This window comes from Chlorocebus sabaeus, chromosome 20 (genome assembly GCF_047675955.1).
Source record: "Chlorocebus sabaeus isolate Y175 chromosome 20, mChlSab1.0.hap1, whole genome shotgun sequence".
NCBI classification, from domain to species: domain Eukaryota; kingdom Metazoa; phylum Chordata; class Mammalia; order Primates; family Cercopithecidae; genus Chlorocebus; species Chlorocebus sabaeus.
The window spans coordinates 105,424,118-105,450,022 of record NC_132923.1 but is presented as its reverse complement, the minus strand read 5'-3'; the positions used below and the strand labels follow the sequence as shown (position 1 = coordinate 105,450,022).

Below are 25,905 nucleotides of genomic sequence, written 5' to 3'. Positions count from 1 at the left end.
CACTCCAGCCTGGGCATCAGAGAGACTCTGTCGGGGCAGGGGGTGGGAGGGGAAGATAAATGGAGAAGTAGGACTTGATCCCAGGTCTGCATTTTTTTTTTTAACTACTCAGTATTTAATAGTTAGTAAGTCGTGTCTTCTTTACCTTTCTAACTCCCCAGTTCAAAAAATATTGGTGGAATTGAACTGCAAAACTTCAGAAGGGAAGAAGGTTGAAGGTCAAGGGGATATATTTGCCTGAGAGAGAACAGTGACAAGCTGGCCTGCATACTGGAGTCATGTGACACACACTCACTTATTCCATAAACATATTATCCCATTGAGTTCCCACCTCTTGCCAGGCTCTGTTCTAGGTGATGAGAATCCAGCTCCTATGAGAATTATTTGCCCCCATTCCCCTATGCCCAGCAAAGGGCTTAGGAGAACTATCTGTGAGAGGTCTGTGCTATTTCGTGGATGGGGCATCCACGTCTTCTCTTAGGGAGTCAGGGACCCGCCAAAGCCAACAGCCGGGGCTGTGCCCCTGAGGACTCACACAGGCCCAGGTATGTTTGTTTTGGAGGGGGCTGGATAAAAGAGAGATCAGGATCTTCCTAAGACTGAAAAACAATCAACTCGCTTCCAAAACCTCAACTACCTGAGGCAGACAGAGGTGGGTGGAGAAGTTCCTGTTATTGTTTCACTTGTAGCCCAAGGGGAAAGCATGGATTCCAGCCTTTTTTTAGAGCACAGAGCACTTTCCTGAGTTGGTGGAAGCCCTGCGGTTGACCCATTAGAGGTGAGGCAGAGCTTGGTAATGAAAGGCCCATCCACTGGAAAATATTGCCTCCCCTAGAGACACAGCCTCCCAAGAGCCACTTGGCTCTGCACCAAGCTTCTGTATGGCTTACTGAGAAGGAATACCAACACCCACGTAATTATTATGGAATTAATTCTCTTTGATTCCAACTAGATCCAGTTCTGAAATTTAAATTCCAGTTGGATGCTGTGGATCAGAGGATGATTTGCAACTTTCCACAGAAGCAACCGAGGAATGAGAACAGCAGACGTGGCAATTTGGCCACACTTCCCTTCCATTATGGGATCATAAGGAGAGTACATTGACATTGTCTATTCCCATAAACTATTCAGGACAGCCACAAAAAAAGATCTAGTCCTTTGGGATCTCCAGCACCAAAAAAAAAAAAAAAAAAATTCCAATGCTGGGCATGGTGGCTCACATCTATCTATAATCCCAGCACTTTGGGAGGCTGAGGCAGGCGGATCACTTGAGGTCAGGAGTTCAAGACCAGCCTAGCCAACATGGTGAAACTCTGTCTCTACTACAAATACAAAAATTAGCTGGGCATGGTGGCTTACGCCTGTAGTCCCAGCTACTCCGGAGGCTGAGGCAGGAGAATCACTTGAACCCAGGAGGCGGAGGTTGAGTGAGCTGAGATCGCACCACTGCACTCCAGCCTGAGTGACAGAGTGAGACTCCGTCCCCCCACCTCCAAAAAAAGAAAAAAAATCTATTCTTGTAAAGGGGTTAACAGACCCCAAATGAAGAAAGAGTCTAATTAGATTCTGTTGAATTTGAGTGACAGAGGAAAATATTATGACAAAAAGGAAGATTTAAATTCCAGAAGCATCAAAGTTTAGATATTTCTCTGCAGAATAAATACACAGCAGCCTTTTCTCCATCTTATTGAGCAGAGGGTTTCTAACTAAGGACCCTCCAGTCCTATCCTTCACACTGCAATCAGCGAACTTCCCACTCAGCAAACCTGACTTGACACACCTTTGTGAGAAACCCACCAGTGGCTTCACACTGTGTCTCCCCTGCTCATGCTCCAAAATCCAACCACACTATTCTGTCTCCCATCACTCAGCCTGCTGCACCCAGTCATTTCTGGGCCTTGGCATGTGCTGTTCCCTCTGCCTGAATCCATCTCTTTGTCTAGACACGTTTAGGTTCCCCAGCTGTGCACTCCCCTGGTACCTGGCACTGCCCTGTCATCCCACTTTATTGTAAGTGCTTGTTTAACTGTCTGCTCTCCCTGTGGACACTGTGGGGGCAGGGACCATATCTGTGTAGTTTGCCTTGGGATTCCCAGAGCCTTAGTACAGTCCCTGGGACAAAGTGGGAAAAGGAATGGACTCATCAAGTTAGACTTTTCCAATCCGAATGATCTGTGTGCTGCCTCGAAAGTCTGGAGTAGATTAAGAAGTGAAGACAGAAGGATCATGGGGTTGGAATGTGCAAAAGCTGCCTAAGAGGAATGGAAGACACATGCCCCTCCTTGCTTTCTCTTCAGCTTACCCAGCTCCCGAACTGATGAGCAAGATCCATGGATTTTTTGCTGACCACAGTAACAGAAGAGACTATAAAATTCAGCTTCCCATCTGGTTCTTCATGGTCCAAGAAAATACAGCAATTTCAAACTCCAGGGAGACATGCATTCAAATCATGAAAGCTTAAACCTAGCCTGTCGTAGAATCCCTTAAGAGTAGCATGAATTTGACTCAGGAAGAAAAGTGAAGGCGGCATCATTTACTCTATAAGGATCGATTCCCTGGTGACCCTTAAAGGGGATGAGTTTGATATTTCCTCATAGCAGTTTTTCCCCTCTGGTCTTCAAAGCCAACCTGCTCAATTCCACAGCTGGTCCTTGCTTCTCTTTCTTTCTGCCGGCGCCAACATGCTCCTCATCATAAGGCCTATCATCAGCTAGTACTCGGCAGACTAGGCTGAAAGAGGAAGCTGGCCTTCCAATGGGAGTGCTTTAACATCTGTCCTCTTCCACTGTCCAAAACCTGGCCGCTACTTCAATGCAAAAATGATGCCTTTGCTTTTTAATGTTTTATGTTAGAACCAGGGTTAACTGAGAATAGCTGGGGAGAAATGAAAAAAGAATCAGCACCTCCTTTATCTAAAAACATCACATGAGACACTCGGGCGTGCTCAGGAGTCTGATTTCATTCTCCTGGCCACCAGCACACCTTTGCTCCTGGCAGGAAAAAAAAAAAAAAAACAGGCAAAGGTTCTGAAAAGCCATCAATAGGCTGGTCTTCTGTTATTTGGGACCCAACTAGAGAAGGGAATTTTCAGAAATGTGCTAGAAATACCAGCTCTGCAGAGATTTGACAGCCGGTTTGAAGGCTTCAGGCAGTTTGGATAAGCATCTAGACTTTGGGTACATTTCTGAGCCTGCTCTGTGAGTCCTTTGAAGTGTATCCAACTTGAATAAACCTTCCAGATAACTGGGGCCAGTGCAAAAGCTTTCTTTGGAAATCCCCCTGGAAGTGCCTTGTTGCTTTCTCGCAGGGCATCCAGCCCATCAGGACAAGCGATCTAAAAAGTACAGAAGGAAGAAGCTCAAGAGAGAATGTTTCTATAATGTTCAGTTCACTGTCTTTTTTCCCCTTCCTAGCCTTTTTTACATAGGGAGAAGGAGACAACAGATAGATCACCAAACTCCCAGTGGACTTTGAGGAGCGTGAGCTTAGATCTGCTCGTGGCTTGCCCATGACCCCTTTGTACTGATACAACCTGGCTGTTTCTAAAGATCTAGGCTAAAATGTATAGGAAAAGTACCACATATGTTAGAATAATGAAGAATAACAGGAGATGTTATTGAAGAATAACAGGATATGTTATTTGCCCTCCAGAAAGTCATTGCTGGAAGCACTTATAGAGAGCTAGTGACGGGGCCATGCGTTGGTACAGGCAGAAGGTTCCATCTCATTTCCCAGAGAAGCATTCCCTGGCCGCCTAGGACAGAGCTGGAGCCTGTCTTCTCTCCTGTTTGCACAGGTTTTCTAATCACAGAATTACTGGAGCATCAAGAAGTGCCTGCATGCTTGGAAGGGCTTCCAGGCAGATGAACACACCTCAGCACCGGGTAGCATTTTCCCAGGATGCAACCCGGACCGGCTCTGGGTCACACTGACAAGGTGAAGTGGATGGGCAAAGAGTGGGTGGGGTACCGAACACTGGTTTCTTTAGGGAATCAAATAGGGAGGGACCTTTAAAGCTGGAAGTGGGGACTTCCAGCATGCTTTGGTTCACTTGAGAGGAGGGGCTGAATGATGCTCCTTGTCTAACTTAAGAGACGTAGGCATGAAGGACAGGGCACAAGATCCCAAGGAGCAAAGGATCATCAGCTACCCCTATCCAGCAATATCCCACAGCGCCACTGGCTGACCACAGGCAAGGAGAGAAATACCCTTTATTTTTTACTTTTTATTTTCCTAAGACTGAGTCTCATGTTGCCTAGACTGGTCTCAAACTCCTGGGCTCAGGCGATCCTCCCATCTCAGCCCCTTGAATAGCTGGGATTACAGGTGTGTGCCCCTGTACCCAAAATGCTCTTTTTTGATCCTGGGGCTAAATGAGAAAAGGAGGGCAACAGGAAGCTCTGGCTGCAGCACCAGAGGAACCCACTGGAAGGGAAAGGGCAGATAGTTTTGTTTCTTTATTATTTAAAAAATATTAACAGCAATTAAAAATAACACCAACAACAAAAACATTCACAACCTGTCACAGAGTCCTATAAGCTTTGGCCGTTTATTCCCAACGGAGTCCTTCATCCAAAGGCAGGTGGCGATTTCAGCCAAAAGGCCCCTTCATGGTTTTCATGGGTGGGTACTGCTGCTCCATCGGCATGGCCCCAAAGCAGTCAGAGGGGCTACAGTGGCCAGCCTTGCCTGGCTGGCCCATGGGACCCGGGGGCCCAGGGATGCCAGGGATGCCTTGCTGGCCCATTGGTCCTGTTGCGCCCATCTTGCCATAGCCTGGAGGACCTTGAGGACCTAGGGAGGGAAGGGCCACAGAGGGAAAATCAGAAGACCCAGATCTTAAGGGGAAAAAAAGCCATAATGGCATCAAATAATAACTTCCATTTGATGACTGTTTCTCAAGTTACCACATGTTTTCATGAAGACCTAGTCTGATCCTCACATTGATTCAACAATAACAATACTGCTGGCAAGTTTTATTTAGAACTTCCATGTGCCAGGCACAGGGCTGAGTGCTTTTGATGCATTATTCATTGAATCTGCACAATTTCCTGAGAAAGAAGCTATTTTCTAATTTTGTAGATGAGGATACAGGCTCAGAGAGGTTGCACCTCTGCTAAGTTGTGATGCTGGGTCTCAGAGCCAGGTCATCAGGCTTTGGCCATTTTCCTTCAGGCTATACAGCTAAGCATGCATCTTAGCACTTCCAGAGGGTTTCAATGGCCTCTTCAAGGTGTACAGCCAGTGAGGTGCTGAGTAGAACTTGAACTCGAGTTCCTCGGCCCCAACTCCATGCAGGTCTCTCCTACTGCGTCACGCTAGCCCAGTTTAAGACTTAAGAACAGGCACTGAGTCTTCCGCCCCCACATCCCCACAGGCCCTGGCAGAGTGTCTTGCACACAGCGGCATTACTATAAATGTGGTTGACTGGCCTGTCGTTGTTTGGAGTTTGACACAGCTGTGTCATAGAAGAAACGGAAAGAAAAGGGGTCTCTGCTGCTCTGGATTCATGGTCTCAAATGGTGGTTTTCCTACCTGGGGGGCCGGGAAGACCGTTTTCTCCTGCAATGCCAACACCAATGTCCCCCTTTTCACCTTTGGTACCAGGCAGTCCTGGAACAAAAGAAATAAAACAAGTCCTATCCCTGAGCAGAAAAATGACGCAGCCAGTCAGATTACTTGAAACACACACACACACACACACACAGACACACACACGTATCCCATATTCACAACAGACCTCATGGAATACTTAGGCCTGCCCCAAAGAACTACATGTGTCCCTTGGAAACTAGGGCAGAGCTACCTCTCATTCCTGGCAAGCCCTGCCGTCCTTCTCTGCCAATCTGACCAGGGAGCCCAGGTGACCCTGGAGCGCCTGGCCTGCCGGGAGCACCATCCTTCCCTGGGGGCCCAGGTCGTCCCGGAGCCGCCGCCATCTCCATGGGGAACTGCATCCTGGAGGTGTAGTAAGCCATTCTCTCTGTAAAAAAAAGGACAAGGACAGGGACAGGTCAGAGGGTCCCCCGGGGACTCAGAATGACTGCAGATGCCGCATATAGGTCACCAGTATGGAGTCCACAGCAGCCTTCCTTCACAGGGATGTCAGGGCAAGGAGTATGGTGGTCAGTCTCCCAAGGGGGGTCCCATGTCCTGGCCTCCCCATCGCTCCCCATGGAGATCCTTCCAAAGCACAGATCTGACTATGGCATCTCTGCTCCAACAGCCCTCATTAGTTCACCGCCGGCTTCAGAATAAAGCCTGGATCCCTTGCTTGGCATTCAAGGTCAGCTTCCCAAGCAAGACGTTCAGCCCCTTCAGGACAGGGCCTGTGTTTCCCCCAGTCCCTGGCACATCAATGTTGGATGAACAAATGAACAGAAAAAACACTTCAAATAAACCACCCCAGCCATCTTCCAGTGCCACTCGCCCCTGTATTTAGAGCTCACTTCAGGCAGACTCGTTTGATACCAATTTTCTTGTCTGTCTCCTTTGCTCAAGTGGGGGCTTGGGGAACGCGGGAGGGAATCATTTTATCTCTGAACAGAGCAGGTGACAAGGAAGGTCTGAAGGATAATTGAACATCTGCCTGTCAACCCCAGGCCTGTGAGTGTGTGGAGGGTGAGAGCAGGAGGACATTGAGCTTTAAGGAAAAGGAGGCCAAAGCAGGGCAGAGAAGTCGCAGGAAGGGCAGGCAGCACCCACTGCCACCCAGCTGGCTGCCAGTTACCATCAAACATTTTAATGATCTCTTGTCTGATGAACCTCTTGATTTCATCGTAATTCACCATGTCTCCCTGAAGAAAGAGAAGAAAACCTGCCTCAATTATACTTCCAAGCCTGGCACTTTCCCCTATGGAAATAAAGGATGGGGAGGAAGGCAAAGGTCCCAGGAGCCTCCCACAGATTCTTTTTTTTTTCTTTTTTTTTTGAGTCAGAGTCTCACTTTGTCACCCAGACTGGAGTGCAGTGGCGCGATCTCAGCTCACGGCAACCTCCGTAAGTCCTAACCACCCAGAAATGGTACAAAACATTTTGTGCTTAAGTGCATTTTTCTGGGGTGAGGGTCCTGTCTTCCCCACCCTTCCGCACACAGTTAAGAGCCGCCCTCTGTGGGAGCCATGCTCTTTCCCACAGAATGTCAGCAGGAGCTTGGAAGATGATCTGTGCTCCACCCCACATGCCTGCTCTATGGGACAGTGCCCACAGCCGCCAGCCTTCCCCCTTACCATGGAGCCAGGCACACCAGGCAAGCCAGGGCTCCCTGAAGGCCCTGGAGCTCCAGGGTGGCCTCTCTCTCCTGCAGGGCCTGGTGGCCCAACAGGCCCCATGGAACCACTCTTGCCAGGCCCACCAGGCATGCCGGCTCTCCCCTTCTCTCCTGCCTGGCCCTTCTGTCCTGCGACTCCTGGATCACCCTACAAAGATAGATACTTAGTGCTGTTAAATTTACATCATGATGTCTCACCAATCTGCCCTTTTCTCTCCATCCTCCCACCAGGCCCCCAGTGTCTCCCTCTAGACTGTGGCCACAGCATGCTGACAGGTCACTCTGCCTCACTGCCCCAGAGTGGTCCTTCTAGAAGAGTTCTCCTGGTGTTACTCCCTTTACTCCCTGCTTAGAAATTCTGATGGCTCCCAAATGTCCTCAGGATAAAGCACTCATTCGTTGGCTGGGCATGCAAGGCCATTCATGATGTGGTCCTGATCTTTCCTTCCTCAGCCTCCTCTCCCCACCCTCCACCTCCCGCCAACCTCACTGGTGATGATTCTCTGCGTCTGCCGTGTTGTTGTGGTCCTCTTGGCCTGAAATCCCTTTCTCCTCATCTCTCTGTACCCAGTGCACCCCTCCAGAGCTGAAGCTCCCGTTCCCGTTCTCTCCACAGCCTCTCCAACTCCCCAGGCTGGGTTAGGTGCTCCTCCCTCTCATCCCACAGCACTATGTCTCATCTTCTGGAAAACTTGCCAATCCCTAGTGTAAGTGTGACTGGTCTATTGTGAGCACCTGTTGTTCACAGACCTCTGTTTACCTGAGGCCAGGACAAGAGCCTGGAATGTGAGCAGGAGCAAGGGGGTACTCGGGAAATGGAAACAATGAATGAATGAATCAGTCAATAAGTGTGTAAATGAATTGGAGATTTCCTTCCTCACAACAAATAAAAACCTACCCGGGGGGCTGGGTAATGACCCCATAGGAGAAATTTTCAGACACTATGCTGCTCCAAGTTCTGCAATTTTTTACCCTGCCCAGTGGCCTTCCTGTGTCTCCTCTCTATGGCTAAAGTCATAACTTGGAGCTGGGCTTCATCCACTCATGAGCTTCTCCTCTCAAACCCAGCCAGTGCCCACTCACCTTGGGACCAGGAGGTCCATAGAGTCCCTGCTTTCCAGGGGGTCCCTAGAGGAAAGCAAAAGTCAGAGCTGAAGTCCGGGCAGCATCTCTGAGGCTCCCTGGGGAGGGAGGAGCAGTGAAGAGGCCCTTTCCACAGCCCGAGGCCCCCAAGTGTGTCCAACCAGGCTTGTGTGAGCAAGAACTGCAACCTCCCTGCCCGCAGAGGGGCTGACAGCTGGAAGGGAAAATACTGTCTTCTGGAGCATGGCCTTGTTTAAGCATGTTGGTTGGGCCCCCATCACAGATGAAGAGAGTTGAGAAGAAGTCAGAATGAGAGGGCCAGTCTGTGGCATACTGGGGGTCCTGGAAAGACCTGGTGCCCAGGAGATGTTTGTTTGGAATTTATTATTATCATTATTATTATTGTTGTTGTTGTTGTTGTTTCTTTTTGACCAGGTACAGACTTTAAAAAAATGGTAAAACAAATCTCACTCCCATCCTTGGCCTCAGGTCTCTAATTCCTCTCCCCAGGACAACAAGGGTTAACAATTTCCTGTATATCTGTCCAGAGATAGTCCGTACATAGAGGGAATGTTTACTGAATAAATGAAGAGGAGTCAGGGCAAGGTGAGGAGGGAGAAGCATCCCCAAGGAAACAGAGAAGACCAGTACAACCGTACCTCTTTGCCAGCTGCACCATCCGTACCAGGTTCGCCCTGGGGAGTGGAGAGCAATGGAGACGTGATGAGCTCCATCCCAGTTTAGTGTCACATGCCTCGCCGTGTACACAGGGCATGCCCAGTCCCCTGTTCCACCCAGAGGCCACAATCCTCCAGCCCTCACCCTCTGACACTCTGGGCCATGGAAACTCAGACCCCCACCCCCTACTCCAGCCTGATCCCAGAGCCCCAACAGCTCCCAGCCCCCATCTACAAGAGCTTTACAAGGGAAGAACAGACCGTGCCTGCCTTGCTGTGTGCTTGGATCCTGGCACCTTACACAATCCCTGGCTCTGAGTCTATGTTAAACGTTTGCTGAATGAACACATGAGCAGCCTGAGCCGGCCCCCTCCCCGAGACCAGCAAGGCTGCCTCCTTTGGCCAGCCCCCTTCTGATGGCTGCTGGGGAAGAGGACTCTGATTGCTAGGTAAGTGGGAGATTCATCCAGGGGCCATGGAGGCTCCTGAGCCTGCAAAAAGGGAGGCAGGCTCCTTGGCAGGAATCAGGGCGAATAGGCGTGGTGAGACTGGGCCCTCCTGGCAGATGGGCTAACTAGAGTCAAACACCCCAGCCCAGGCCACCAGCCCCACAGTCACTGCTGCTGCCCCCCAGAAAAAGTCTGCGTTGATGGAACGCATCCTGATGGGTCCCAGGAGACCTGGGTCCCTGCCTCTGCTCTCCCAGGAGACTTTTCATCCCTGACCCTGGCAATCAGTTGCACCTGATGGGGTTCACCTGTCTGGAACTTTTAAGAGAGGTAGATTTTCAGAGTGGCTAAGGACCAAGTTCTGGAGTCAGGCAGGCTGGGGTCAAGTCAGAGCTCTTCCACTCACTAGCTATGTGACTCCGAGCAACCTGCCTCTGAGGAAACCTTGCAGAGCCCCCGTTTCCTCATCTGTAAAACGGGGACAATCAGATCCACTAAATGGGGCTGCAGCACAGATTAAGACAAAATGCACAGCAAGCACTTAGTCCACCATTCGGCACACATCGATGACCGATATATCAGCGCTCTTAGTGTTAAACGTGAGCTGAGACCAAGTCCTGGTTTCCGAGGACCTCGGGAAGTTACAGTAACAGCACTGCATTTCTGCTTCCTGACATTTAGCAAGATTTTCTGTGGTTACCGACAAGCTCCCCCGGGGAAGGGGCAGAGGCAGAACAGGGACACATAGCCGAGGGGTCTGCAGAAGGTGGATGCTGTGACACCGTCACAGGCAGTGACCTCGTGTGCAGCCTGGCATAGCACTGCCTTGCAGGGCCTGTTCTTCCAAACTCAGCATGATCCTGAGGCCTGAGCACCACGCTGCCATCCTGCCATGCTGACAGCCTCTCTTTCCTTGGAGACCCCAGATATATTGTGCTGTGCTCAACGGGCCTTAAGCCAACTGACTCTTTCCCCCTGGGCTATGCTGTGGGATGTGGGATCTTACCGGGGGGCCAGGGTGTCCAGGGGGGCCGGGCTGGCCTGGGAGGCCTGCAAGGCCCCTTTCTCCGGTGGCTCCTCGGTCTCCTTTTAGACCCTAGAGAATAGGAAGGGGGACAGTGAGAGGGGAGGGAAGCAGGCAAAATGGACCCCCATGTAGACAGAGACAGACACCCCATCCTGTGCCAGGGACTACAGGGAGAGGTGGCACTGCCTGAACTTGCAACAGGACTCTGAGATGACCTCCAGCCCTCTCCAAAGCCCTCTACCACATCCTGGAAGGTGAGATCTTTGGAGGCAGGAGAGGCTGACGCCAGGGAAGTAGGGGATGAGACAAACTGTTCTGCATCCCCACAGCTTCCTCTGAATGGCGCCCACAGCCAAGCAGGGCAAAACTCCTGGGAGGGAGGAAGGAGCGGAGTGTGTTACTCACCACTGCAGAGATCCCAGCTGGTCCTGGCTGGCCTGGAGGCCCTGGTGGCCCCTAAAGAGAGATGAGTCAGTGGGATAGAAACAGGTTCTAACAGTAAGACCCCTGGGAGGCACAGGGCCTGACAGCAGGAGCCAACTCTAAACTGCAGCGGCTCCATTTCCTCTGGAAACCTTCCTTCGCTCTGGTCTTGCACTTGAGCTTCTGATAAGATTTGCGCCCAGAGCTGAGGCCTGGGGGTCCTGGGCACACAGGACCCTCCCTCCAATGCAGGCTGAGTGGAGCATCTGGGGCTGTGCTGAGGGAGATGATCTGAAAGCCATGACCAGAGGCCAAGTGCAGAGGAGAAAGGCCTGGGGGAGTTACTCCCTGGCCTAGGTGGCTACTGAGACCCCTGCTTCCCTAAAGGCAGCCCACTTCCTGCTGGTCTATGGAGAAGGGAAGACCAGGAGCTGGGGGTCTGTGTAGCAGGGGGGGAGGGGCAGGGGCTTGGCACTGACCCCGCCATCCACAGTGACAAGGAGCCAACACTCGCTGGCCAACACTGGGGTGCACAGGACTCCAATACCCAGACAGACCCGGCTGCTGCACTAGGGCGGCGTCTAAAATGCCCTCCGCTAGCTCTAATGCCTACATCCATGCCTCTGCGGTGCAAAAGGTCACCTCCCTGGTCAGAGTGACAACTTCTCTGAGCCCCCCGGGCACTTGGGTTTCTCTTAGAGCGCTTCCCTCCACACGCCCAGGTGGCACGTGCCAGAGGCCATAGCCTGTATTCTATTCATCTCCAGTCTCCTGGGGTGGAAGTGTCCAGCATGGAGACTGCCACACTGCAAGACGACGGGGCCAGACGGACAGAAGTGAGAGGCAGAACCCTGCACCCCCTTGGCCCCAGCCCCACTGAGTCTCCAACGGGGCCACGCTTCTGAGCGCGCCTCCCCCTGTCATCTGCAATGTGAGGGGGAACCAGGCTCAATATGGCGTTCCCAATCCAGGGCCTCTGGACCCCTTGAGATGCATAAAAATAGTGATGGGGGCCTGAGAGTTCTTTTTTTTTTTTTGGTCGTGAACTATTTTTAACACTTCCAAGAGCCTCCTGGAAATTATTATGCAGCCAGCCACAACAGGGCTGCAACAAAATGCCAGTATCTTCGCTTTTCTCTGGAGTCCCATCAGCTCAGTGCCGTCACACTGATCAAAGGCACTGCCTGGCAGTCATCTATGTTAGTGATGAGTAAAGTAGACAGGAAATTCATTATTGCTTGATAAATGTCCTCTCCAAGTCACCTCATCTTGGGAAACACACCACCTATTTACCCAGTTGCCCAAGCCAAATGCAGAAGTCACCCCTGGTTCCTCTCTTTCTGTCACTCTGTCTCCCCAGCCCCAATCCAGCTCATCAGCAAATCCCCCGAGCCTGGCATGGCGCAGGGGCTCCACGATTATTTGTTGACTGAATGACCTTCATCTGATAAGTGAACTTGAATGTGCCCAGAAAATAAGAAAATAACAAAAAGCCTGGAAACCACAGAAGGAGTGGCCCCAGTGCCCCGTCTAGCTCCCATGGCTGGGGCAGCCCCTATGGCAAGTTCTCTCAGGTCGTGACAGCCTACACGCCACCACCCACCCCACCAAAATGCTAATTCTTATGGAGACAAAAGTGGTTCAACTCACAACGTGGCCGGGGGGACCAGGTCTTCCCTGGGGTCCCATGGCACCAGGTTCACCCTGCAGGAGCCAGAAAAAGGAAAAAATGACACTGAAACTGACTGGCTTGCACCATGTGGCTGTCAGGTGGGAGGGGGCTGGGCAGAATAGGTGGTAACGCCGATGGCCAAAGGAGCCGGGCCAATTCCCAGCCTCCAGACCCAAGTCTCCCAGAGAGTTAGGTAGAGAAGGCGGACCCTCAGCCTGAGCAGGCCAGGCCCTGCCTTTTTAGGTTGGTGACCCAGCAACCTCCAGGGAGCAGAACCAGTTACAATCCTTAAGAGGAGGGAGAAAGTTCAAGACGTGCAGTGTTGGGTGACATCCCTCCCAGAAGGCTGAGGACGGAAAGCAGCCAATTTGCCAGTGAGCAGGAAGAAGCAGCTGCATCCCAGACTCCTCAGAGTCCAAAGGCAAACTGAAGGCAGCCATGTGGATCCCTGGTCCTCACCTCTGCGCCAGGCCGGCCAGTGCTGCCAGGGGGACCTGGTTTGCCACAGTCACCCTAGAAGAGAGAGGAATAGCTGGAGCTCACCAGACCTTCACTTGACATCCCTACCCCAAGTCAACCTCACATCAGAGGGGCCCTGCCACCTGCCCCAGCTTTGGTCAGAGGCCCTCTGATGCCCTCCAGCTGGTAGACAGAGAAACCCTAACCCAGTCTGCTGCCAGGCACCGGTGGCCCCGGAGGCTCTGATGCTGGGATGGCCTCTCTGCCCAGGATAGGCTGCCATGTCCGCCTGGGGGCAGGCCTTCAGGAAAGCAGACACAACCTGCTTGGCAGAGGTCACCAGCCCTTACCTTAGGTCCTGGGAGGCCAGGATGTCCTGTTTTCCCCTTGAAGCCCTGAAAGAAAAGGCAGGGAGTTCTTATGTCCCTCATGTCAGCTGGGGCCTCTTCCCACTCCTCCTTCCTCAGTTCAAACCATTCAAACCAATCCAAAGTCATAACACGGTCCACGGAAGATCTGGATTTGAGCTGTTGCAGCCACCCAGACAGAAGCTGCAACTTCGCAGCTTCCAACTCCTTCCTCCAGCTCAACCTACCGGTGGTCCCATGAGTCCAGGGGGGCCAGCAGGACCAGGGTCCCCCTAGGGAAAGAGACGAGGAGGATTGAGACAAGAGTTTTGCTCAGCTTGTATCCAACTCATACCACTGTCCTCCCCTCTCTCAAGCCCTCCTCAGCTATCCCAGGATGGAGGGAAGAATCCAAACCTGGCTCAGACTCTGACTGGCTGTGGATCCTCAGTGACTTCCAGCCCCTCTCGGGGCCTTAGCTTTCCTTCTTTGGGATATATAAGGGGGCTGACTTTGATGTTCTACCCTGTCCCATGACCCCAGCCCTTTCAGATTCCCCAGCAAAACCCAAGGAGCCAGGGCTTGCTCAAGTCCTTCCATGTCCACACCCTGATTCTTCCTGAAGCCCAGCCTGGTTTCCTCAGCTGTGTGAGTTTCTGCATACATAGTGCCTTCACCATCCTGCCTTTGGTGAGACCTAGCTCGCCTAACCTGCTTCAGGCCACTAGGAGAACTGGGAAGCCAAGGGGCTGTGATGCCATCGGGGAACTGGAGTGCAGAGAAAGACAGACCAAGGGAGGGCATGGGTGCCTCCTGACAAAGACAGGGATACTTTGGTTCTTTCCATCAAGGTTACCTTGACTTTGGCTCCCCCGGCAAAAAGGAGGGGAAGGGATGCTTGCCCTCCCGGCCCATCATCTCACCCTCAAGCCAGGCTTGCCGTCCTTCCCATCCAGACCATCCAGACCGGCGGGGCCCTGGAAACAGGAAAGAGGCATTTCTGCATGCTGGTACGGGAGCCCTAGGAGGTGGGAGACCTGTCCCAGCCCCTCAGTTCTCTCCACCCCTCCCCTGACTCCCATCCCAGCACACACACACGTGCACCACACACGTGCACCACACACATGCGCACACACCCCACACACCTGCCACGCTAAAAGGGCACACACTCACCTGAATCCCAGGAGGTCCCGGTGGCCCAGGGGAACCAGGCATGCCTGATGGGCCTCGAATCCCTTCACTGCCCTGGAAACCAGCCCCCCCCCACCAATAAAGTCATCAGGGCTTTGCCCTCCCTGTGGAGAACAGGCCCTGGGTCAAGGGTCCTGGTGACTGCTGGAATCAGGACAGCTGGCTTCTGGGCCCAGTCTGTCCCTGTCTAACTGCATATGTGCCACTCGTCGCCTCCCCAGGAGGATCTGTCTTCATCTGCAAAGCATCCCCTTTCCTTGCTGCCCCATGAGGAAGGGACAGGGCATCTTCTCCAGTGCTGACCCAGGGGCTGGCATGGCAGGGGCTCAGTAGCATGTGCTGAACTGAAAGCACAGCTTCAATCCACTGCAAATGCTGCCTGTTGCATTCTACTCCTCCATCAGACCCTCTGCCTCCTCCCCACCTACCTCCCTGCCTTTCCCCCCACCCCAATAGACATGGTCTGGGGCTGCACAAAGGCCTCAACAGCGCACCCAGTGCCATGTGGGCTCTGATTCCCCAAGATGAAAAAGTGGGTGCCCCTGTCCTCAAGGACCTCACAATCCAGTGAGGGTCACGGGCCCAACACAAACCAGGGGCAATACAACAGTCCATGTGTTCTGTGTGGAAAGGAGCTGAGGGAGCCCAGAATGGGGAGCAGTTCCCTCTGGCTGGGGATCAGGGAAAGTGTCACAGAAGTGTCACCAGATGCTAGACTCTGGGATTGGGTAGGTGGAGGAGAAAAGCACATGCCAAAGGGAACCTAAGAGAAGGATAAAGATTTGCAAGTGGTCACATGCCTGGCCTGGCCAGGGTGTCTGGGGGAGCTGTGGGACGGGCCAGCAGGCAGAAGAGGCTGGAAGAGTCACCTTAATGAGTGGGGGCCCTGAACGCTGTGCTAAACTTTATTGAACAGTCAGTGGTTTTTAAGCTGTACTTCTCAGAGCGCTGGGGCTCCTGGGGTAGTCTCGAAGCTGGGGGCATGAAGTGGGGACTGAAGAGAGGGACTCCAGGACCCCCACCATTGTCTCAGTCAGGGAACTCCACTTGTGTTTGTTTTGTAGATTGAGGTTTTTACATTTGCTTTTATGTGATAAGAAGGCTCTGGGACTACAAAATAAAGTCTAAAAACCCCTGCTACAGGCACTGGGGAGCCATTGAAGGTTCAAAGCAGAAGAGTGATGAGAACTGATGCATGGATTGGAGTTTACTAGAAAAGGCAGGGGGAGGCAAGCAGCATAACAGGGGAGGCTGCTGCATTCTCCCAGTGTGGAGAGGGTGGCTGCCCTGGATCAGTGGCTGTAGGGTGGTCAAGGGAAGGGATCCCACTAGAAAGACTCAGCAAAGGGGAAAAAGAACTTGGGGGGCATTGCAATGCCACCAGCCACCAGGAGGGGTCAGCACAGCCCCAACCAATGTTGGCCCCCAGTGGGAGTTGGGCTGAAGAACCACTGGCCAGAGGTTTGGGATTCTCTGCAATGACCAGCCTAAGGAGAGCAGGGGCTGCCACTCAGGTCCTCTGCAGGGAAGGGAAGTGAAGAGAGCTAGCAACCACCACTGTCCCAACCATGGCTGATCAGCATGGACTCTGGGGAGGTAGTGAGGGTCCCAGGTCCTCCTGGAGCTGGGAAGGAAGTCTCAGCTCTGCTGCTAACACCACTGTGTGCCTCTGGGCTGCCCCAAGCCTTATGGGCGTCAGTTTCCTCACCTGCACAGTGAGACGTTCATGTGTGTGCTCTCAGGGGAAAGAGGCTCTCCACAAGGCTGTAGGCTCCTACCTGTCCCTCTGGACCCAGATGCTCCCGACCCCCAGCTCAGAAGTCAATCTTGGGGCTTCTTATACCACCCACTCAGCACATCTAGGGAGCCCAGAGGTTGGGCCGAGTCAGGGATGTCAGCCCCAAACTAAGGCAGAGCCATGTCTCCAGCATTTATCAAGCCAAAGTCAAGAGCAGCCAGCATAGGAGCTCCCCCAACTGCTGCTCCCCCAACCCTTGCCACCAGGCAGGACACAGGCCACCCCTGTCCTCTCTGGGCCCTTGGGGACAACTGGAGCATGGCTACCCAGGAGGAGCCCATTCCCCTTCCACTTTGGTGTCCTCCTTCAGGACGTGCTTCCCCTTCTCTCAGCTCCTTGCTCGTCCTCCCGCCCAGGAGACGAAGGTGGCCTGGGCTGCCTGTCACATTCTAGTCCTCCATCAGACCCCCACCTCCTCCCCACCTACCTCCTGCCTTCCCCCCATCCCAGTAGAAAAAGGCCTGGGCTGAACAGAGGCCGCAGGCATCCTGGGCCAAGCAGATATCCCGAGGAGCCCGCTGGTCTGCTGCAGGCCATGTCAGCCTCCAGTAGTCACTGGGCCCATCCTGGAGGTCTCTTTATCCAGCCTTGATGCAACTGGGTCAGTCTTGGAATTTCCTGAAAGCCTGATGCTAGGGGTGGGACAAGGGCATGGGAGCTGCATGGCTCAGATCTGTGACTTTGGCCAACCTGGGGTCCTGCTCACCTTCTCTGCTTGAGGGCCAGGTGGGCCAGGTGCTCCAACTTTGCCTGGGAATCCAGGGGGACCCTGTATCAACAAAGGGGCAGGCAGGAATGAAAGTGGGGCTGGAGGGGGAGCTCCCCTTCTTTCTTCTTCCTGTGTGTGATGCACTGTTGTTAATGCAATTCATTTTGACTTCCTAGAAGCACCACCCGGGAGCATGACATCTGCCGGGCCTGCCGGGCTGGGGCCCACCCAAGAGGCTGGGCTCTCCAGGTCCTGGTTCCTGGAATCAGGCCTGGCCACCCAGGCCGTTCTCCCCTGCCTCTCCCCTCTTCTCCCCAGGACCATCCTCCCCTAGCCTGGCCTGGTCAGGCCTGCACCTCCCGATGAGACCACATCAGACAGAGCTGGCTTTGTGTCTTCTTCACTCACCGGTGGGCCCGGAAAGCCTGGCTGGCCTTGAAATCCCTAGGGTGAGAAGCAAGGGACAGTGTACTGTGCCACCCCCTCTCTCCTGCCTGGCTGCCCAGGAGGAAAGAGTGACAGGTGGGGCACCCTCAAAACCACGGGCGTTGCTCTCCCCTCAGCCCACCTGGCTGGCAGGTAAGGCTCTGGGCATGAGGTAGGTAACAGCCCAAGGACAGGTAGGGTGGGGAGACTAGAGCTGGTGATCATCAGGGACCCAGCCCCTTCTCTGCCTCCCTGCAGCCGGGTCCCAATCGTCACTCACCTGGTCGCCCTTCTCACCCGAGTTCCCTTGGGGTCCTCGCTCTCCTCTGGGACCCTGTCACCCACAGAGAACAATGCAGCCGAAACCTAATCTTCCTGCCCTCAGATCCCAGGACAAGACCAGGACCACGTCTCCCCATGCCCTCCTTCACTCACCGCTGGGCCTGGGGGGCCTGGGAGGCCTTCAGATCCTGGGGGGCCCTAAGGACACAAAGGAACAGAATCAGTCACTCCTCCTGGGGAGATGAAGGATGAGGTAGGGGGATGTGACAGGGGACTGCCCAGAACAGAGGCGGCACATGCTGGAAGGCCCCTGAGCTGGCAGGCCCCCTCTGCCTGGTCTGCTCAGGCTTCCCTGCTCTTGCCTGAGCTGCTGAACCAGCCTCCTAACTTGTCCTGCCACCTCCTGGTTCACTCCAAGTCAGCCAGCAAATGGCTGCCCTCTTCTCCTCCGGCACAGCTCTGATTATGTCACTCTCTTGCTCAAACACCTTGTGCGGCTCCCTCTGCCTCTGAGTGGGGTGCACACTTCCCAACAACGCTGGTCTTTGAGGCAGCCTGTGATCTGGCACCAGCCACCCTTTCCCACTTCTCCTCCCTCTCTCCTTCTCATCTTCCGCCTTGCTCAGTCAGACTGCTGTTCTCTGACACACTCTATACCCTCCCACCCCCGGGCCTTTGCACCCTTGGCACAGCTTTCCCTCCTACCTAGAATGCCCCCTTCTCCCCGTTCTAGGTCCCCTGAACTCTTGCCAAATCATTTGATAGCTGGAAGCTGTTCCTGCAGTGCCCCGCCCAGCCTCTCCCTCTGGAATTCCCCAGTACAGACAGCCACAGGGATCCCTCCCTCCTGCTAGTCAGCTCTAAGCTCAAATGCCACCTGCTCAGAGAGGCCTTCCTGCCCCTCCGCTTCGATGGTGCCCAAACACCTCTCCAGCCCCTTCCCCCGTCCCACTTCCTCCAGGAGTCCCAGCCCTCATCGTTCCTAGGCACTTGTTTATTCATCTGGCAGCTGCCTCCCCCATGGCAGGGCAAGAGGGCAACTGCCTGCTCTGTTAACGGAGACATCCTCAGAGGGGAGCCCGGCACCCCGCAGGCCCCTGAGAAATATCTGTTACTGAGTAAATGCCTGATGGGGTTTGCTGAATTCTACTGGGGCCTCACTGACATTGGTGACTCTGCAAGGCTACAGTCCCAGTTTGACTGATCCTAGAGCTGAGGTTTGTGAGGTTTCTCACCAGATAGATGTGGGTTCAAGTCCAGGTTCCACCACTGACTCACTCACTAGCTTCGGGACCCTGGGTGAGTCTCAGCATTGTCGCTCTGGGGGCCCCAGTGTCCTCATCTGGTCACAGCCCAACTCCCGTGCTCAACATGGGGCCTGGCAGGCCTTGGCTCTTGGAGGGTGGTTCTGGGGGGCCTGGGGGCCACTGGGGGTCTGTAGTCCCAGGTCCTCCTTTGCGTGAGGCAGAGGAGTGCTTCTGCAGCTGCCTCCTGGCCCCCTCCCCTTGGCAGCCCTGCGGGGATTCTCCTCACAGCCTCCACCTCCGCAGGGCCCAGCCTGTGCTGCAGGCTCGGGGGCGGGGGGGCAGCAGGGGTCACAGTCCTCCCCTTCACAGGCTGCTGCCAAGTCTCTAGCCGGAGGCTGTGCGGCTCCACGTGCAGCCCTGCGCCCGCCCCCCCCCCGCGCTGCTGGGACTCACCGGCTCTCCTTTCTCTCCCGCTGACCCGGTGTAGCCACGTTCCCCCTTGATGCCCTGACAAGTGGCAAAGAGACAGTGGAATTAGCCCCACAGAATTAGCCCGTCACGGCCTAATGCGAGGAGTGGAAACTGCAGCTGGCACCCAGACTGGCTCTGGGGGGATGGCACTGGGAGGACTGCTGGGGGCTCCAAAGCGGCCATGCCTCCCACCAGCCACCGTGACCCCCAAGCCCCCATTGGAAAAGGAGGACACACCTACCCAGCAGCTTCTGTGGGGGCAGCACCTCTAAGCTGTCTCTCCAATCTCCCAAACCCCCCACCCCCAGGAGGCAGATCTCAGTTCTTGCCGTGTCTGGGCCTGGCAGAGTGTTCTGAGAGTCAGGCCTGAGCAGAGTGGTGGGACCAAGCCACGCTGCAAGGGGGCCTACAGTGGGGAGAGGAGGCTGCATGGACTTAGGCAAAGGAAGAGGCTGAAATGCCCGTGAATGGGGAGCCCGCCGAGGGTTGCCCAGCCTGGCTCTGTCCTGACCACCAGCCCAAGCCTCCGGTACCCAGCACCCACTCCCCAGCAAGGGTCCCCTTACTCACAGGCAGTCCTGGGGGGCCCATGGCACCTGGGTAACCTGGTTGCCCTGGAGGACCCTACGAAGAAAGGCAGACATGATGGATAGCCCCCCAACATTTCTGTTCTCCCCTCGCTGGGTAAGAGGGTAGCCAAAGCTAAAACCTCTGGGGCTGCCATCTAGCAGGTGCCAGCCTGCCCCAGCACTGCACACTGGGCCATCTCCCCAAGCCCCAGGTCCCCTTGGTCGTGACTTCCACCACAGACCTGGGCTGGGGATGCGAACGCCAGCCTGGCCCAGACCCTGACAGCTGAGCCGGAACAGGGATCCCAGAGCAGGCGTGAGGACCAGGGAAGAGGGGGTGGGCAGGGATGCTGAGTGATGAAGGCCGAGGGAGGGAGGGGAGCCCTCAGGGACGCTGCTGGAGGACAGGGGCTATGCATGCTTCTGGCAGGGAGTCAGGGCACATGGAGATCGGCCTCCTTTGCTCCTGGGGGAGTGTGGAAACCTCACACTGAGGGAATCCTGGCAGAAGGGCAGAGAGTCATAAGGAGTCCACCTCCCAGCTTCCACTCAGCAGCCACCCCTCGGAGCCCAAGCTCTGCCTCCCCAGCTCTTCCTCCCTTTCCAGCCCCTGCCAGCTTCCTCTTACCGGCTCCCCCTTGTCTCCAGTCAGGCCTGTGAGGCCTCGCTCTCCCTGAAGGCCCTTGGAGAGAAAAATCATGAGAAACTGCAGGAGCAGGCTGTCCCCACCCAGCCCCCGACTCCTTCCCCCTGCCCCACTGCCTTCTGTTCCCACTCCAGGCAAATGTGGAGGCCAAAGTGGCTCTCCTAGTGTCCCTAGCAAGGTGACCCGTAAGGGGTGTGCTCCAGCAGGATGAGTGGTAGAGGTGTGAACCCCCACATATGGGTGCCTTTCAGGAGGATACTCTGCAAGACAGGTAACTGTAGAGATATGCCCTCCAGTGGGGGTGACTCTGGGAGGGTACCTCTCAGGTGCCCATCACTGGTATGCCCTGCCATGGTAACTGACTGGGGTATACCTTTAGGAAGCTGACAGATCAGATGTGTGCTCATTCTGAGGGGCAACCATCAGGAGAGGTACCCCAGATGGATGCTGCCACCAAAGTGTATCACATCATCAGACACCCAACACTTACCTGTCCAAGTCCCCCACCCCAAGCCAAAAATCACTTTCTTGGAGGGAGGCGGGGGAGAGACACAGGAAGGCTGCCTCCAGAGCAGTCCCTGTCACTTTGTAGGGTGAGAGGGCATGTCACTTTCCACGAGAGCTACAGCCCCCACCCCTAATTGCTTACCCCGGCCTTTGCGGGTGCCGTGCCATTAGGGGCATCTTTTGTGCCCCCTTCTCCCTCATCCCCTCAAGAGACGGCGCCCAAACCTTTCCACGACACAAGACAGATGGCTAGACGGACAGATGGCCCCTTCACCCAAGCAAGCAGAAACAGACAAGGCCCGGCCACAGATGAGGAGGTGGGGACAGATGGAACTGTGACGAGGAGGGGCCCTGCTCCCTGAGCCTCCATCACCAGGCCTGGGAGGAGAGGAGCCAGGCCCCAGGAACACGCAACCTGACAAACAGGAGGTTAGTTTCCGTGACCCAGGAGGGAGCAACAGTGAGGCTGGGGGTGATGTAAACACACCTGTGACGATGACAAAGGCAGAGCAATTAACGACACCTGGCAGAAGGAGCCGGCCAAGGTGCTGGGCACAGAGGGGCAGGGCCGCACAACACCCAGAAACCCAACTGGCTGGTATCACATGCCCCACCTTGGAGCAGACTGGGACTGGAGCCAAGGAAGAGGAAGGGAAGAGGAGGCAGCTGAGAGTTTCCTCTAGGACGATGGAAAAGGTGCAGGAAGGGCTGCCTTTAAATCCCTGGGTGCCTCTGGACAGCCCTGCCAAGCAGCAGGGCAGCAAACCTGTGCCAGCCTGCAATGTGAAGCCCTAAAGCTTTGGCATCTCTGCTGGGCTCTGAGCCAGGTGCCTGGCAGGGTCCCAAGAACTACTTTCAGCAAATCTTCAGGCAACACCGAAGGTGGTGAGAAGCAGGAGGCAGAGTGAGAAGGCAGGAATGGAGGAGCCCCCTAGAGGCACCAGCTTAAGAGGGAGGTTCACAAGCTCAGGAGGACTTGCGGGAGTGCTGCAGGATGGTGGGAGAAATGGAGAAAGAAGACAGAATGTGGTAAGAGAGAGAAGAAGAGAGAAAGAACGCAGGAGAGGAGGGAGAGGAGAAAACGGAAAGGAGTCAGAGACTGGGAGGATGTCCAAGCTGCCGGGACCTCAGGGAACCCGTGTCGTTAGCTACCGTGCCTGAAGGGGGACAATAAACACGGAGGACGGAGGTGAAGGCACGACAGGAGGGAGACAAGCAAAAGCCACAGAGACCTGGCTGATGGGGGGAGGGGAGGTCGAGCAGCGCTAGGTTCTTACAGGCAATCCGGGGGAGCCAACAGCACCAGGAAAACCTGGGGGGCCCTGGTGGGAGAAACAGGCAGGTCACGTCTCGTAGGCACAGTAACCCTGGACAGCCTGGAGGGCACAGTCTGGGGCTTGGGGGTCAGGGGGAGAGGAGGTCATGGGAGTATTTTCAAGGCAGCTGGAAAAGAGACTCCTTGAAAGTCTTGGCTCAAAAGACAACTGTTCCTCCCTTGGCTCCGGGAAGAACGGCTCCTCCATTGACAGAGATGCGGAACGGCTCCAGAGTCAGAGTGCTTCCTGAGTCTTCCGGAGTCTAACTGAAGACCCGGTTGCAGCAGAAGCCCGTTTCTTTCAGCCTTGCCCACCATGCCTGCCACCCGACCTCCAACTGTCCCCCGAGTGGGGGCTCCCTGGCTCTAAGAGAGCTCCCACCAGCCATTTTCTTCTCCAAAGAAAGCATTTTCAGTTCTTTCAATCTTTCCTAGTCACTTCTATTTTCCTGCCATGTCGACATCACAGAGGACTCCAGAATAGATGCCCTGGTCTGGTTTTTGTAGATTTACCCTAGAGATGGCCCTACAGAGCAATGGAGGACAGCTCCATCTTAGCCCTGAGCCCTTGTGGGGACTGGCATCATAGGGGCATGGAGAGGTCTGGCCAGCATGCCGCATGCTTCCCTGGCTGGGAGGCTGGGAGCCTGAAGCCTAGGCCCCCTGCTGAGGGCAGCCTGGGGCCACTGTGGAAAGCGCAGTAGGGGGTGGGGACAGGGAAGCAAAGATGTGCCTCTGAGGACCTCCCCTAAGCAGGACCATAGGCAGTGGGCAGAGCAGGGTGGTTCCAGGGCATTTGGTGGTAGGAGAGCACAGTTCCTGCAGATGCTCTGCGGAGGGACGGGGAGGGCAGTGGAAGTTCCCTCCTCCTGTCTTGCCCAGCCTTTTGGGGACAAGGCTGCGGGATGGTGTCTGAGCGTAACGACCCCTTTGAGAGCCTCTCAAGCAGGCCAGGGCACCACAGATACTTACAATAGGGCCTGGAGGACCCGGAGAGCCCCTCATGCCAGGCGGACCCTGCAAAGGAAGCCAAGGGAAATGGATGAAGAAGCTCAGGCCCCAGAGAGCCCCCGGGGTTCCAGCAGCTTTCCTCCCAGCTTGCCAGGGCCAAGGTCAACAGAGGGCAGCTGTTGTCCAAGCAGAACAATCTTTCATTTGGCTCATTCAGTCATCCTACAAACATTTATTGAGCAACTATTATGTACCAGGCATTAGTCCAGGGGCTAGGATCACAGCATAAACAAAATAAATAAAAACCCTTGCCTCAAAGCAGTTACATTCTAGGAGAGACATGGACACTAACAAATAGAATAGGAGCTGGCACATAGTGGTGTTGAGTTGACACCTGTGGAGTGTTCCTGAATGAAGTAAATAGGCAGGATACTGGAGGGTGATTAGTATGATCCAGGCCAAGGGGACTGGAGGCTCTGGGGTTGGTGTGGGTTCAATTTTAAAGAAGGTGGTCAGGGGAAGTCTGAGAAGGAGACACTTGAGCAGAGCTGAAGGAGTGCAGGAATGAGCCCCGAAGAGTGTTGCAGGCAGAGGACACAGCTGGGCACGGTGAAGGAAGAATGTGTCCTACCCTGGGTCCTGTGTATCCCAGAGGAAACATGTGCCAGGAGAGCAGATGAGCCCAGAGTGGTAAAGGGCATCAGTCACGTGAGGCCTCAGAGGCCCCCAGAAGGTCTCAAAGGCAGACAGGGCCCCAGCCCCTTTAAGGATGAAGCCTCATCCCTAGTCTTACCTCTTCTCCTCTCTGGCCTGGCAATCCTGGAGGACCAGGCAGGCCTGGGCTCCCAATGCATCCGGGATCTCCCTCGTTGTTGTCGCCCTGGAAAAGGATGGAGATGGTGACAGTGGGCAATCAGGGCCTCTCCCTGTGGGGCATGGGGCATGGTCAGGGGTCAGGGGAGATAAGGCGAGGCACTCACCCGGGCCTCCTCGGCTCTTGGGCGTTCCAGCGACAAAAAGCACTGCAAGGGACAACGAGAGGCACTCTGTCTGATGAGGCAGCCAGGGGGCCCTCCCACACGGGGCGGCCTCAAGCCCAGTCCCTACCTGGGCGCAGTTGTCGAGGCCTGGCACACCAGGGATGCCCTGGTCTCCCTTCTCTCCCTTCTCCACGAGGTATGCTGGGTGGACCCTCTGCCCCTGGACACAGTCCCCACAGATACTCTGATCAGGGAGTGGGGAGAGGAGTGGGGTGTGGGTCAGAGAAGGCCAGGATGGGCCAACTGGGGAGCCCACCTGAGAACCCAGAGCCGGGGCTCCCTGCCCCGCAGTCTTCCCTCTTCCCACACTCCCTCTCTCCCCAGCCACATCCCTACGGCAGCTTTGCTCCATCCTCGGGGGACCCACTCCCATCAATTGGCTTTGAGTTTCCTCCAGGAAGAAGCTCTGGTAGAGCTAAGCCAAAGCCACTTTCCAGACAGGCGTGTGGGCGGAGGCGAGGGGCCCGCAGAGGGACCATCTGTCCCGGCTGTTCCTGCAACCTGCACCCACTGCGAGGACAAGCCATGAGGAGCGAGGCTGGAAAGGCTGGCTCTGAATGCCAGCTTCTCTGCCCAAGGGAGCAAAGGAACAGCTGCAGGAGGAGCCAGGCCCTTCCCAGGAGCCCCTGGGACAGATCTCGGATTGCTCACAGGCTCCTGGCTCAGATTGCGCCACCAGAATTGTCTTCCCCACAGGAAGGGGTTTAACCTTCTTTGGGTCACAGACCCCTCTGAGAGTTTGATGGAAGCTGTGGGTCCTTTTCCCAGAAAAATCAAACCCACTAGTGAAAACCAGCCTGCAGCTTCTGAGGACTCAGGAGCCTGGAGCCTGTTTGTGGCCAGTGTGGTGTCCACAGACGCCCAGGCAGGAGCCCCTGCTCACTTTCACTGCTCATCACCAAGCCCAGTGATCATGGCTGGCATTTACTCAGCACCCATGACACTGGGCACTGTACATAATAAGCCCTGCACATGATCACATCCCATCGTGACAGTGCAGTGAGGCAGGGAATCTATAAGCAGTGTGGAGACGGGAAAGCCAGCACTTAAGACAGGCGGCGTGACTTGTCTAAGGAAAGTGGGAGTCTGGATTGGCGTGGGCCTGTCCTAGGCCACAGCCAGCACTCTCTCCCCAGGCTTCCTGGACTGTGGGTGCAGGTGGTGCTGGGGCTGGGTCAGCATGCCCCAGGGTGCCATCTGACCCCTTCTCCACACTATGCACAGTTTCTATTTGGGATCCTCTGAAGAGCACCTGATGAGGATGCCAGCAGATGAAATGTTACAGGAGAAATGTCAAATCCTGGATTTGGAGTCACACGATCACTGCCCAGTCATTGACAGAAGCA

At 54.9% G+C, this 25,905-nt stretch overlaps 1 protein-coding gene across 7 annotated transcripts in view; it reads right to left on the bottom strand.

The window, feature by feature from the left end:
• Positions 1 to 4,444: 4,444 nt before the first annotated feature.
• Positions 4,445 to 25,905, bottom strand: part of COL16A1 (collagen type XVI alpha 1 chain) — a 51,592-nt gene continuing 30,131 nt past the window's right edge. For 5 of the 7 annotated variants that reach the window (XM_037992971.2, XM_007979637.3, XM_037993044.2 and 2 more), the window contains 27 exons: positions 24,627 to 24,743; positions 24,500 to 24,541; positions 24,313 to 24,399; positions 23,541 to 23,585; positions 22,531 to 22,575; positions 20,729 to 20,782; positions 20,102 to 20,155; positions 19,514 to 19,567; positions 17,967 to 18,011; positions 17,812 to 17,865; positions 17,514 to 17,549; positions 17,103 to 17,165; positions 14,581 to 14,652; positions 14,331 to 14,384; positions 13,656 to 13,700; positions 13,411 to 13,455; positions 13,061 to 13,114; positions 12,580 to 12,633; positions 10,912 to 10,962; positions 10,486 to 10,575; positions 9,013 to 9,048; positions 8,354 to 8,398; positions 7,230 to 7,418; positions 6,731 to 6,797; positions 5,807 to 5,983; positions 5,536 to 5,613; positions 4,445 to 4,794 (listed from right to left, as the gene is read on the bottom strand). In XM_037992971.2, coding sequence (XP_037848899.2) covers positions 4,592 to 4,794; positions 5,536 to 5,613; positions 5,807 to 5,983; positions 6,731 to 6,797; positions 7,230 to 7,418; positions 8,354 to 8,398; positions 9,013 to 9,048; positions 10,486 to 10,575; positions 10,912 to 10,962; positions 12,580 to 12,633; positions 13,061 to 13,114; positions 13,411 to 13,455; positions 13,656 to 13,700; positions 14,331 to 14,384; positions 14,581 to 14,652; positions 17,103 to 17,165; positions 17,514 to 17,549; positions 17,812 to 17,865; positions 17,967 to 18,011; positions 19,514 to 19,567; positions 20,102 to 20,155; positions 20,729 to 20,782; positions 22,531 to 22,575; positions 23,541 to 23,585; positions 24,313 to 24,399; positions 24,500 to 24,541; positions 24,627 to 24,743 — 1,956 coding nt within the window. In that variant the 3' untranslated portion in view covers positions 4,445 to 4,591. The remainder of the gene's footprint in view (positions 4,795 to 5,535; positions 5,614 to 5,806; positions 5,984 to 6,730; positions 6,798 to 7,229; positions 7,419 to 8,353; positions 8,399 to 9,012; positions 9,049 to 10,485; positions 10,576 to 10,911; positions 10,963 to 12,579; positions 12,634 to 13,060; positions 13,115 to 13,410; positions 13,456 to 13,655; positions 13,701 to 14,330; positions 14,385 to 14,580; positions 14,653 to 17,102; positions 17,166 to 17,513; positions 17,550 to 17,811; positions 17,866 to 17,966; positions 18,012 to 19,513; positions 19,568 to 20,101; positions 20,156 to 20,728; positions 20,783 to 22,530; positions 22,576 to 23,540; positions 23,586 to 24,312; positions 24,400 to 24,499; positions 24,542 to 24,626; positions 24,744 to 25,905) is intronic. The other 2 variants (XM_007979647.3, XM_007979648.3) reach the window with 1 other exon arrangement.